General features: G+C 39.8%; 1 protein-coding gene across 1 annotated transcript; it reads left to right on the plus strand.

The window, feature by feature from the left end:
* The first annotated feature begins 11,517 nt into the window (after positions 1-11,517).
* LOC147865087 (uncharacterized) lies at positions 11,518-12,848 on the plus strand. The gene has a single exon (XM_087318686.1). The coding sequence runs from the start codon at positions 11,536-11,538 to the stop codon at positions 12,712-12,714; it is 1,179 nt and encodes a 392-aa protein (XP_087174812.1). The 5' UTR covers positions 11,518-11,535; the 3' UTR covers positions 12,715-12,848.
* The last annotated feature ends 1,771 nt before the right edge of the window (positions 12,849-14,619 follow it).

Here is a 14,619-nt window from a genome sequence, read left to right on the forward strand (position 1 = left end):
AACAGTTATCTACAGCAGAACGGAAATCGGAGAGAATTCAATTGCAGGTACACACCGGAGAAAAATGGTGTGGCCTAAAGGAAGACCCGGTTGATTGTCGACGCAGCAAGGGCAATGCTGGAGGAGAAGAGCATGCCCCATTTCTACTAGGCCGAGCCGGTCCGGACGACCGTCTACATCCAAAACCGGATCGGTGACAAGGTGTCAACACATGAGCTGTATTTTGGGCGAAAGCCGAATTTGAGACACTTTCGGATATTTGGTAGCATAGCATATGTGCATGTACCCGATGAGAAGCGGAGGAAGCTGGATCCGAAGTCAGAGAAGTGTATTCTAGTCAATTACTCGCATGAGCAAAAGGGGTATTAGTGCTATAACCCCCGAACTAAGCAGGTATGAGTAAGCCGAGATGTCAAGTTTGATGAGACGGCATCATGGTACTCCTTACGGACTCCAACTCCCAATGAAAACCCGCTTCCGAAAGACGAGGCTAGTGAGCCCGAGGAGATCCAGTAGAAGATGAAGACTTCGGCACTCTAGAAGAGAGTCCGATCTTATTCCGGCTAACTGGACCGAATGAGCGGGTGAGTCAAGATGACCAGTCGGATGAGGAACCAACGAATAGTGGAGACTCTGTCGTACTCTCCCCACACAAGGAACCGAGGAGATGGTTCACGAGCAAAGAGAAGGGGAAAAAGAAGATGCTGGAATACGAAACCGGCAACATTGAGTCGGATCAGAGCGAATCCGACTCCGGAAAGGAATAAGGCGGATCTTCGGGAACGAAGTCTGACCTGGCCAAGAAGGGCCCCAAACCGGGTAATACCAAGTTACGTCGGTCTTCCTACCTGAAGAACCCCGGTCTTCCGAGTTGTTCCTATCCGTGCCGTAATCCGACACCTTCTTCTTCCCTTTTTCCTTGCGCGTAAGCCGTCTCCACTACTCGCCGGCTCTTCTTCGGACTGGTCAAACCAACTAAGTCATCCATTCGGTCCACTCAACTGAAACAAGATCGGACTCTCTTCAAGGGTCCCGATTTCACCCTCATCCGGAGGCACTTCAACCTCGCTAACCTCATCGTCAGAGATCGGATTGGAATTGAGGTCAGGAGTCGGAGGAAAGTACCAAGACCCGGACTCCTCAAACACAACGTCGCGGCTCATGCGAGCTTGTTTGGTTCAGGGGTTATAGCACTTATAACCCTTCTGCTCGTCCGAATAGCCGAACAGGATACACTTCTCCGCTTTCGCATCCAGCTTCCTTCGCTTCTCCTACGGCACATGCACATACGCAATACTACCGAAAACTTTCAAGTGTCGTAGATTCGGCTTCCTTCCGAAATACAGCTCATGTGCTGACACTTTGTCTCCAATCCGATTCTGGATGTACACTGCGGTTCGTACTGCCTTGGCCCAATAGAACTTGGGCAAGCTCTTTTCTTCCAGCATTTCCCACACCGCGCCCACAACCGACCGATTTTTCCTTTCGGCCTAGCATTGCTCCGACGTATATCTACAACTGAATTCACGTCGAATTCCCATTTGTTGTAGATACCCGTTGAATTGAACGGAAAAGTACTCTTTTCCGCCATCCGACCGCAGGCACTTGATCTTTCTTCCTGTTTCCCTTTCGACGAAGTTCTTGAGGTTCCGGAAATAGTCGACAGCATTGCCCACGCTGCGTCCACAACCGACCGATTTTTCCTTTCGGCCTAGCATTGCTCCGGCGTATATCTACAACTGAATTCACGTCAAATTCCCATCTGTTGTAGATACCAGTTGAATTGACCGGAAAAGTACTCTTTTCCGCCATCCGACCGCAGGCACTTGATCTTTCTTCCTGTTTCCCTTTCGACGAAGTTCTTGAGGTCCCGGAAATAGTCGAAGACTTCACTCTTCTTCTCAATGAGGTAGATCCACGTGTGTTGCGTATAGTCGTCAATGAAGGAGACCAAATATCAACTCCCACCAAGACTAACATTCTGTGTCGGCCCCCATACATCGGAATGTATCAAGTCGAGCTTGTTCCGGCTTTGGTTATGCTCGTTAGGGAAAGGAAGTCGGTGTTGCTTCCCTAGCTGGTAGGCTTCACAAATTTGTGCCTTCTGGCCACTAAATTTGAGCAATCCGAATACCACTTGTTTCGATTGCAGGTCCTCAAGCCGTTGATAGTTGATGTGGCCTATCCGCTTGTGCCATAAGTCGATATCCGACTCGACCTTTTGTCCTTTCGCGAACATTGTGGTGCCACCATCACTAGAGTCAAGGATAAACATCCTCCCGTCTCTGCGCCGTTCCACAATAACTCGGCCTTCTTCCTCGATGAAGCACCTGAGGTGTGTGAACCGGACTTGCATCCCCTGGTCGACGATCTACCCGACCGACACCAGATTCTTCGTGATTGTCGGGACGTGTAACACGTTCATGAGTTTCCCTTTCTGCCCGACATGGCTCGAGGGAACTTCACCGACATTCGCGATCGGATGCGGAGTGTTGTCTCTGGTTGCGACTACTCCCGGTTGCATCGGTTTCTCAAGGTATGAGAACCATTCCTTGTGGCACATCATGTGGTTTGATGCGCCGGAGTCGACGTACCACACCTCGTCCGATTTCGGGGTGGACTTCATCATCGAGTTCGCTTCGTGTCTCGTCACGAAGGCTGACCCTTCTCCGGCTTTTCCGGATCCTTCGGCGTAGTGCGATCATTGCCGATTACCCTTGTCAGTTTGTCTGGAACCTGATCCAGATCCGGTCCTCTCCGAATCGGCGCGCTTCTTCCAGCACTCGCTCTCCTTGTGGCCTTTCTTGCCACAGTACCGGCATTCCACGGCAGATTTCCCTTGCCGATTCTCGTCACCTCGACTCCCCCTATTTCTGGAGGGTCCGAAATTGTTGTCGGCATCACTTCGGTGCCTTCTTCCTTGATCCCGTCGACCGCTTCCATTGCGTGCCAACTTGCCTCATCCGCCACAACCACGGGGCCTATCTCCCTCCGTGTACAGCATCTTGTTGTCGGCATGCGTGCTCGTCGACGCACCCGCGTGGTTCTCCTCTATAAGGAGCATCGACTGTAGGTCGAAAAACGACGGCGTATTCTCCTGTGTACACACAGCTATTCGGAATGCTCCGAACTTCAACGCCAGTCCCCCGAGACAGATCTGCACCATCTTGCCTTCCTTGATGTTCACATCAATAGAGGCTAAAGAGTCGTATATCTCTTTGATCTTCGAGGTGTAATCAGCCACCGACAAGTCGTGTTGTCGTAAGTTACTCAGCTCCTATCGGAGTTGAATCTTCCTGGTTGTGGTGCTTGCGGCAAAAATCTTCTTCAGATTTCCCCAAGCATCTTTCAGCGTTTTCGCATCCTGAATATAGTTCAAAAGTTGTTCGCCCACACAAGACGCAAAGCAATAGAGAACTCTGCTCGCCGATTGTTCCCAAGCCAGGAAGTCTTTGTGTGTCGAATCGGTGTGTCATTTGCTCCGTCGACATAGCTCCAGTAACCGTGCCCGAGCAGGTACTGGTGCATCTTGTAAGACCAAGATGTGTAGTTATTTCTATCGAGCTTCTCTGTTAGAAGCGGGCTAGGTTTTCTTTTTGAGCTAAGGTCGGCTGCAGAGGTTCTCAACGCTCGCACTCTGATACCATGTAAAAAGAATAGTGTGCGGAAGCAATAGAAAACCGAACACAGAAACGCAGGTTTAATGGAGAGCTTGAATATACACATTACGCAAGAGAGAGAGAGAGCACACAAAACTCAATTCAAAAATAATACTCAATTTGTACATAGGATGTGCTTAGTGAGCACTTTTATACAAGTCCATGCGGACTGACAGAAGTACTGACACGTACTTCAATGCTCATAAATGAGCTCTACACTAACTCCCAAAATATATTCCTCGCAGTTTATGCACCGCTACGGCTTCTTGTTGCATACCGGTCTACGCACCGATTTACGCACCCGGTTTACGCACCAGTCTGGCCTAACCGATCCGGTTCTCGGCTTGCACAGCCAATCCGGCCAATGTTGAGCTTGTATCTCAACAATAACTTATGGGATCTAGTATCAAATATTGGGGTGTTGAGGGATGTGGGTGTAGTTCTTTTTTCTTGGGATTCCTCAATTGTTCTTTTCATCCAATCAATCTTCGGGTTATGTAGTTCAAACCCAGGGAGACCTAGAACTAATGGGTGTTCTGGACTACGAATAATGTTGAAAGAGATTATGCTTGCCAAATCACCAAGAACTACACGAATTGGCTCGGACTCTTCGACTATATCACCTGATGCTATGGGACGGTCATCGATGACTTCTACGGATACTGGGTTAGGGAGACAAATTCACGATCCATGAAACAAGAGTAGGCTCCAGAATCTAAGAGGGCAGAGGCTAGGACTCAATGTACTAAGCTCAACTTGTGCAAAAAAAACTCGACTAACTTGATTTGATGAAATGGAACCATGACTAGGAACTAACTCTAGATATCTAGGGTTGTCCAACCAAATGGCTCCTATTTTGGCCGGACTTACTCATTTAACACATCCTCTAATTGGCTCAAGACATCGAATCTATTCTCATGGCATGGACTATTAGGCTTACTTATGTTATTAGAAGTAATAATGGAGTTTGAAGTAGGGTTGTCTTGTGCACTTACTTGGTATACTTGACTTCTAGGTTTATGCGAACAATTCACGGCTATATGTCCTGGACCCCCACAATATAGACATAAGTGGTGTGATCGACGTCGTTGCTTCTCAGCATCCGATAAGGGCCCCCGACGTTGTGTTGAATCTATTTCCATTGGAGTTGGGCCATCCCTCATGATGGGTCTAGACACTTGTGGAGGCGTTGCGACTATAGAAGCGTATGTTTGTTCCAGTTGACAGCGCAACATTTGTTGGCACTCCGAGCGTCGCTCAAATAGGCGATTATCACATCGCACAACTCGACTAATTGTCTTTGTAAGAGATTTTGGATCTTCGTGAAAGGTAAGAAGAAGATCTTTGACATCATTATGCAAACCTTAACGGAATTGATCCATTAGAGCTGCCTCATCCCAAGGGATATCACATGCCAAGAGATGGAAATCGGTTGTGTAAGCCGACGCGGGACAATCTCCTTGTCGAAGCCTTCGAATCTTGTTTATTGCCGTCCTAGTGTTGTCGGTATCTCCAAAGCTAGCTTGAAACTCCTTAACAAACGCCTCAAAATCCTCCAACAATGGCGCCTCATCCCAAGGGATATCGCATGCCAAGAGATGGAAATCGGTTGTGTAAGCCGACGCGGGACGATCTCCTTGTCGAAGCCTTCGAATCTTGTTTATTGCCGTCCTAGTGTTGTCGGTATCTCCAAAGCTAGCTTGAAACTCCTTAACAAACGTCTCAAAATCCTCCAACAATGGCGATTTCTTCATGAGGAGTGGTGCAAACCATGCTAGTGTTGTACAACTTAGCAAGGTTCCTACTAATCCCACACGAGAAGCTTCCGTTGGGTATCGATTGGGATGTAACTGAATAACTAAATGTACTTGATTCAAAAAGCCTCGAAATAGAGACCTCGTACCATCAAAGTTAGCACAGAGGCTAATCTTCGGTTCTTTGGGGTAGTTTTGAACCCCCAACGCTTGTTCTCGTAATGATAATATAGTAGCCTCAAGTTGGCGAACCCCTTGTGACAACTCTTCATATTCTTGTGCTTTCTCAGTACTCACATGTTGTAGGTTCCCGAGTGGCCTTTGATTTTCTTGCTCTAGTGCCACAAATTTATTCGTGAGCATGTCGTGTTCAGAAAGGACGCGCATATATTCTTGTTTGCTCACGGACTCCATATCTTACGAGGGAAGAAGAAAAGAAAGAAGGAAACTTATTAAGGTTCTTGAAAGAGAAAGAAATGAGGGAGGAAAGAAAATTTTGGTTCAAACTGTCAAGACTGAGAGAGAGAGAGAGAGAGAGAGAGAGAGAGAGAGAGAGAGAGAGAGAGAGAGAGAGAGAGAGTATATTGTAAAGATAATGTATCGCACTAGAAGATATTGTCAAGACTGAGAGAGAGAGAGAGAGAGTATATTGTAAAGATAATGTATTGCACTAGAAGATGGAATATAATAACAACAAGGGAGCTCTAGAATGGCGTTGAACCAAATTGGTTCATCTCTTATTATTAGATGCATATTTATAAGTCTTAATAGGGTATTCTAGAAAATCTTAGAATAAAGGTTATGCTAGAATATTCTAGAACGTTCTAACAATAGAGCACTCTCAAATATTCTAGAACATTCTAGAACATAGGCACTCTTGAATATTCTAGAACGTAGAGTACTCTAGAATACTAAGTTATGATATTATATATAGTTTATAAATTCTTTACACATAAATATATCATTACAATAGTTAAGAACTCGACACGTATATAACAAGGTTGTGGGTTTGGTTCTTTGTAAACCCAAATTGTAAGTGTCATCATGACAGCACGGACTTGCTTGTGAGGTTGCTGAAAGTAACAATCGGCAACGATTCGGTTTGGTTTGAGAGGGTTCTAAACCGAACCGTTTAAAAGTTTTGAAACCTGAACCGATCGGTTTCGGTTTTCATCAAAGGTCAAATTTTAAATTTATAATATTCCATTTTTTTAAAGTTTTTAAAATTTTAAGATGTTCCTAAAATGTGAGAATAAGGTCTAAAATGAAAGATTGTTTAAAAAAAATTAATTTTTTAATTTTTTTTAAAGAAATAATAATAAACCATTTAAATCATGATTTCTGACTATTGAAACCGAACCGAACCGTTGAAACCATTAAGTTGTTAAGCCTCAGTTTCGTGGTTCGATTCGGTTCAAACCGAACTGTTGCCAATTGTTAACTGAAAGGGGGAGACAGAAATTAGATGCCTATTGATGACTGTCATAGCCTCTGGATCATCATTTGCCTCATACAACAAGAGACTGGAATGGAGAACCCCCCCATATCGTTGATCCCCAAGAGAAGAGGCATCCTAGTAATTGTCAGGAATAAAGAAAGAACTTTATTCCATACCTGATGGGTTAGTGAGCAAGACCAGAGAGCATGCTTTGTAGTTTCTTACATGTCACCGCAATAACAACATTGTCTAAGAATGGTTGTCACATCTCCTTTAGTGATTAACCTACTAGTAGTGCTACATGTAGTAAAATCCATTTGAAGAAAATATATTTGGTTGGTCCCTTGAAAGACCAAATCCATTTCCAATAAACCTTCAAATGCATACTTGAAACACCCCAATTATTCCAATGTTTCTAAGTTGCAGTAGTTGGAGTATTCTTAGACATGAGCAAGGTTCTACCAAATTTCATAGTGTACTAAAAGAATGGAACTTTCTGCAATGGATCCATGATGGGATTTCTATAGTGAATTATCTGAGGTATATAAGGCTACAATTTATTGTCCTGTTGAATAGGAAAATAAAAAATATAACCATTTGCAGAAATTCCTTTAACAAAAAGCATCATTTCATTCGTTAGGCAACCAAACCAAATATGCTCTTGCATTGGCTGAAGTTGCATCAAGGCCTATGAGAAAACCGTTGAAATCTTTGTTGTCATTGTCTTCGCACCATATACTGAGTGTAACTGCTTACGCCGATCCACTTCTGACATTTATTGAAAGTGAATACAAGATGTCATTGGCGCTACTAGCCCATTATCAAGTTTTCCGCAAGTAAGACGAGTTCTAAGGCCCAATACATTTCCAACAGAATACCGAATGACAGAATTAGCTAGAAGAGGTTGATTCATCCAGCCATCCTACGTTTCAAGCATCTGTTTTGTAAGAAAATCTTGATTACATCCCATGCTTTGACGATTCCCATGAGAAATCTATCGGATGCCAGATTCCATCCAAGTGGACTCTGTATAGTGGCAAAATCAAACTATTACGTTACTACTATTATAACAATTCTTGTAACATATCTTGCTATAAATAGACACAAGCTTTGCAAGAACCATAAGAGTTCGAATCCCTGTAGCTTGAATTACCTCTTTATATACTTCGAGTTGGAGAGTTCACATTGGTCCAATAGATCGGCCTTTCACTTTGTGTCTTACTTGCAACCAATTAAAGTTTGGACCTACTTAATCATTGCAAATATTTCTCTGTGTTGGCCTTCATAACTTTTGCATGTACTATGAGGAATGGTAAATGATCTTTTAAAAAGGGTCTTGTTTGGGGGAAATTATCACTTCCATCCCCCAACTCTGAATTAAATGTGAGGTAATAATTTTGAATTCTTATTCAAACTATTTTTGTGTCTTTGTTAAACAAAATTTCTAAAAAGGAACATCGAACCTTTTTTTTTCATGCAATAACAAAATTTCATGTTAAACCAACATCCATCCTTTCAATAAACTTTCACTGAAGGAGAATTTTGTCTAGTCTCATCAATATTCCAAGCAACTTCAAATTATGTGAAGTAGGGAACATTATCAAAAGTACATACGAACTATTTAAAGATTAAAATAATACAAAACAAAAGTGGCATAAGAAAAATGTGTTTTATTGGTTTTAATGCATGAAGGTCACATGCTTATGGATATAAAGTTTCTTATAATAAGGCATATCTGTGGGATCCATATATGAGGTGAAAGTGATGTTCAGACATTTATTTGATCTTGATCAACTAAAGTTATAGGTAGTTATTAACCCAAGAGCACAAGAGCGCATAATGTGTCCCATCTTCATATAGCTGGCATTTTGTGAAGGGCACAAAATAAAAATTAACTAAATAGTTTATCAAAGAATCTAATTCCTTAACTAGAGTCCTATGTATTTTCTTTTATTTTCCTCAAAATTACACAAACACTCTATGGAGTTGGCTATGACATTTGGTTGGTTCATGGTAACCATGAATTTGAGCATGACCCACATAAGGATAAAAAGATTGATATGATTTGCAAAACACAACACGATGTATCACCGTATTTTTGCAAATGTGGTGATGAATTGACCTATAGAACCCATTGGAGATCTTGAGGAACTATGGAATAACCTATAAATAATGAAAAGAACATTCTCATACTTCTTTTATATTTCACTAATACAAAAAACACAAATAGGCAAGAGTACGTAAACTTGTGAAAGTAGACATTTGATTGAAAAATAATAGACTACATTACCAAATCATTGTCAATAAACTCATTACGTTATACAACATATAGCATGTCTTTTTACAAATGGCTAAATGCACAATGTGATGTTTCACCTATTTTTTACAAATATAGCACCCATTAGAGATTTGGAGGACTAATGGCAATAACCTATAAATAATGAAAAGAGTATTAATATCACACAACCTTTATATTACACAAATACAAAAATCATAAATAGGCAAGAGTCATAAACTTTTTAAGTAGGTGTCTTATTGAAAATAATACACTACCCTACAAAGGCGTAAACTTATTACATTGTCATAAAATGTGTAATTTTTCAATTGGCTAAAGGCACATGACTAATGCCTGTATGTTGTTCTTATTGGTTATACAATACTGTAAAAAGCTCTTATGGACTGAATATATTGATGGGATGACATGATTGGCATAGTGATTGATCAATAGTGGAGATACCATAATGAGAAGATTGTTTCAGCCTATTTAGGGATCAAACAACTTGTTTCCATGGTCCTTTCTTGGGAAGGATTTTTCTTGGCTCTTTTGTGGTGTAAAAAAGTGTGTATAGGTTCCAACGGGAAAAAAATGGGATGTTGAAACAAGAAGAAATTAGAAATGGGAGTTGAGAGTTCTTGAACTTGTATTCCTAAGAATGTGGAAGATATAATCAAGTTGAAGCTAAATTCCTAATGAATTGAATAATTTAAACTCATATTTAACTATTGATATCATGCCATAACCTTCGTGTATTGTGTAGGTGCATTAGAAACACTTGGTATACTCAATGAGAAGAATTTTGAACTAATTATCATGCTCCTCATGTTGGTATGTAATGGTCGACAAAGAGGCAATCACATAGAATTTGAGAGAGATCGATAGATTTTATTGGCATTGTTGGACTAGAGTGAACGTTTGGAACTGAGAAATGAAACTGGATGTTCATATTTTACTAATGAATATTGCAATTGAAGTGCACATTGTGAATGTGAAAGAAACGTGTGTAGTTAATGAATCAAATTGACATATGTGGAAACCAATTAAATTTAAACATGTTTGAAGTTGGGAGTGTTGTTGTAGAGTTTGTGATTGATGTAATCAATCAAACTAGTTCGTCGGCAAAGGTTTTTCAACTCTTAAGATCAAAATCAAGAGTTCTAGTCGGAGTTCGACAAAGATAAAGTATCATCATTATGGTGGAATATTGTCACTTTGGTAAATAAAAGCTTGTATTCCCAATTTATACTAATATATTTTTATCATATATACTGTTTTAAAGCTACTTCTTTAATCCTACATGATCTCCATCTCTTGTCTATGCTCATCTCTCTCCCTTTTGTTTACAAATTCTCCTCATTGGCCTTGAATAGTTGTTAAAATAAGAGTGCATGTGATGTGTGATTGCTACTTGGCGCAAATTTGTTACATGTGATGCATGACAACCATGTTGCTCATCTCCGTCAACATAATTACAATAATGAGAATATAAACTCATAGAAGATTTTATTCAAATGTTTCACACTTGGTGGTTTATATATAACCTTCATAACATCGTCATAATAGAATGTGATAAGTTTAGACTCATCACCTCATTTTCATGTAACAAATATGCATAGCTAACGAGTCTCTTCTCCTCTTCTATGCCCCTATGCCTAAATCTCAAATCAAAGAGAATGTGAGCTAACTCATGTCTAAGCGAAGATGTGGACCAACTTCCAAACATTTCGCCGTATCCTAGTGCGAATCCATCTCAAAATCAAAATTGATGTTCCTCACATCCATCCTATAAGATTTTTTGACTTCCTTTTCTTGCTGGAAAGTTACGTACTTTTCTTCTTTATGTGATGCATAATCGACATCATGAGCTTGAAGCGAAGATGATGTACGAGCTAATTGGGTTCTTTTTTTGGGCGTGGGGGAAGAGCAGAGGGTTGGGGGGCTGTCGAGTTCAAAGGCATCGCATTGCATGTCATGGATGTTGTTGTTGGGAACCCGCAAAGAGTAGATAGTGAGCAGGAGAATAAAACAAAAACAAAGAGTAGATAGTGACCAGGAGAATAAACCAAAAACAAAAACAAAAGTGGCGTGTGTGTGTGTGTGTGTGTGTGTGTGTGTGTGTGTGAGAGAGAGAGAGAGAGAGTATCTGTATATATATATATATATATATATATATATATATATATATGTAAAAGGGATGTTGTCGTAATGAATCAATCTAGCTGTGTTTTCTCTCCTCTGTTTCTTATATTACCTCCTTCCTTTCTGTCCTCCTCTCACACCTGATGAATTCGCACTAACCATGTCTTACTTGCCTACATAATCCCCTACTACTCCCCCTGCACACTGCCCTCCTATTCCTATATGGCTCCGACTTACTCTGCCCGCTCTTCCCAGCTTCTGAGTTTCATGGACATTATAGAGCATCTAGAACTAAGCGTTGATGGCGAGGAGCATGGTAGTAGCGGTGATGATGATCTGAGGGGCATATCTGATTCCTCCATTAACCCTAGCCTTTCCTGTTCGCATGAAGACTGTGAAGAAGACAAAGGAAAGATTTCCTCATTCTTTAGTGACATATGGAGAGAGATGTTAATGGAGACTTGCATGATGAGATCTAATAATACTCCTGACATGGCCAATTGTTGTCACCATCCTAATACACCTAAGCCAACCCACAATCCTTGTATGAATTGTGACACCATGCCATTCAATATACCATGTAATAGTACCATTAAGTACAATGCTAGCGGTGCTTCGTCTAACCCATTACACACTTACCCATGCACTAGCCCTCTAAGTACTACTACTACTACTACTACTACTACTACTACTACTACTACGAGCAGTAGCAGCTTTATCTCATGTGAATCATCAATTCCATTGCCATTGTGTATTCATGGTTACAACGACCAAGTACAAGAATTCCCTTGTTTGGTACATCACTATGTTGAACATGGCGATCAAATTTGCAGTCCCCAACAATACAAGGATGAACTACATTGGGAACCAGATGTCTCCTTAAGTTCATGCGGCCGTCAATTGTTGAATGTTAATCACACGAGTATTCCTAACCATGAGAAATACACTACGTCGTCGTCATTGTCGTCATTCAATTTCTCTAGCTTGGATGACATGCTTCCAATTCCAATACAAGACCAATCCCTCATGCCAACATTAGCTACAAACCATATGCATGACCCATTGAAAACATCTAGTCTAATTCCACCCAAACAGTTGCTCTATGGAAGAGAAACCATGGTCAAGCCAATCGAGGTGACATTGACAATAAAAAATAATATCGAAAATTCATCAACCAAGCCAACAAGAAGGAGGAATGTGAGGATATCCAAGGATCCACAAAGTGTTGCAGCAAGACATCGAAGGGAGAGAATAAGTGAGAAGTTGCGGACCTTGCAACAACTTGTACCAGGGGCCACGAAATTAGACACAGTCTCCATGTTGGAAAAAGCCATCCAATACCTAAAGCTCCTTAAGTCACAGGTAGAATGTTTTCCTAGCTTAAATGAAGAGTACATGACATGGATCTCATTTGCAAGGTCACATGACATTTGTAATTATATGTAGACGGTTCTCATTGATTACTTTTTCTAATTGTCTACTTGGTCCCTAGGTATCATAGAGAAATGTACGTATTGGTTCATAGTTGTAAACTTGTACAACATTTGGTATTGTAGATTTGGTGTTGTTAATTGTTAGATCAAAATCCATGAGTTTGACATACATTTTGCTTTCTATTTTTATTATGTACGCACCACATAACATCTACCTCCAAGAGGTTTTCATGAACTAGTATTAATGATCGTGTGAATCTTATGTTTGTAAACAATGCATTTGAAGGTTATGGAATGCAATGGTAAGAGACATTTCTATGAGGATTAACGCTCAATCATTTATTTTCCTTATAAACATTCTTGCTAAGGAGTAGGTTATGGATATATTGAATCTATATGCTTGGGGGAGCTGAAAATGATGTTTTCTTTTTAAAAGGATTTGCTCCTAAAAGATCTCAAGGAATGGATGTTTAAACATTTTGCACTACCAATAATTGACCTTTTCTTAGGGATATACCTTTGACAAGCCAAATTAAGCGTGAGCACAACTGTGATATGTCACAAGTAGCGTGATGAAAATTATGCGCAAAGTATTAGCTTCAATTATCCATTGTCATTGTATCATGCATTTGAACATAAAATTTAGAATGCCATGTTGAGTGTCCTGAATGGTTACCTCAAACTAAACATGCTCCTAACCTCAATGCCTTTTCACCGAAAAGCTTAATGAGCTTCAAGTTTGTGTCACTCATATCCATTACGAATTATCTAATAAAATTGAAACTACAGAAATACAATTTAATTACATTTTACAATTGAAACAAATCAAGTCTAAAATTATACGATTAGTCATATGTGGAACCCTGTTATGAAAACATGTTAGACATTGTATGGCCACATTTAAATGATTGAATAAGGTGCAAAATGGTTGAATTATTTTAGATAATTATAATGTGGACTTTTTTACCAAATTCATTTATTTTGATTATGTGAAAGGTTGTTTTCCATGAAATTAGTTTGGTAATCACATAAAATGTTCATGTATTGTAGTGTTACAATAATGCAAACCTTATTCATACTTTAATATTTTTATATCATAGCCAAATAAATAAGAGCATTTTGATAATATTGTGTCATTTAGTACAATGAGTTACAACTTACAATATACTACAACTACATTTGTCATGATTGTTGGTCATATATCTTCTCAGTCAAAGTGATTGATAATTCACAATTCTACATGTTTCATTTGTAACTTTCAAGAATCTCGTGCACCCACCCACCCTACCCCCACCGTTCATGTATAATATTGTGGAGTATGATGGCAATGTGACAATCCTAATGTGTGATATGGGTATAATACGTATATTGTCAATGTAACAATTTACTCTAGCCTTTGAAATGTTGATAAATTAAAAACAATTTGGATATAACATTAGTCAATTTGTTCTGTTTAAGTATTAGAATTCCATAAGGGATCACATATATGAAATTGTGCCAACATATGTAGATATAACCTTTTGTCTTCTAAAATGTCTTTTTATTATTACGTTCATTGAATTGTAGAACTTGCTCATTTATTATTCTAAAGCACCTTGGTTTTCTCAATACATTGAATACAACATATTTTGCTATATTGAAATTGTGTCTCAACATTGGCGATATTGGGACAAGCTTATCAAATCAAATATTGACACATAACTCTACGTATTTCACAATCAAATGTCAAAAGAAACTAAAATTGAGAAAAACATGTCACCTTCATAATGGCATGCCACTGTCATTTTATGACATTCTAGAAAGTTGTTAAATACTCAAGTTACCTAGAATATATAAAATTGTGCCACACATATAGATAACATGATAGATGCAATATCGCCTTTTATACTTTCATATTGGCTACCCAAAGATATATTTT

The sequence above is a fragment of the Azolla caroliniana genome, unplaced genomic scaffold (assembly GCF_043228905.1).
Source record: "Azolla caroliniana isolate FFs.n. ecotype wild unplaced genomic scaffold, voAzoCaro1.0.p SCAF_4, whole genome shotgun sequence".
In the NCBI taxonomy this organism is placed as follows: Eukaryota; Viridiplantae; Streptophyta; class Polypodiopsida; order Salviniales; family Salviniaceae; genus Azolla; species Azolla caroliniana.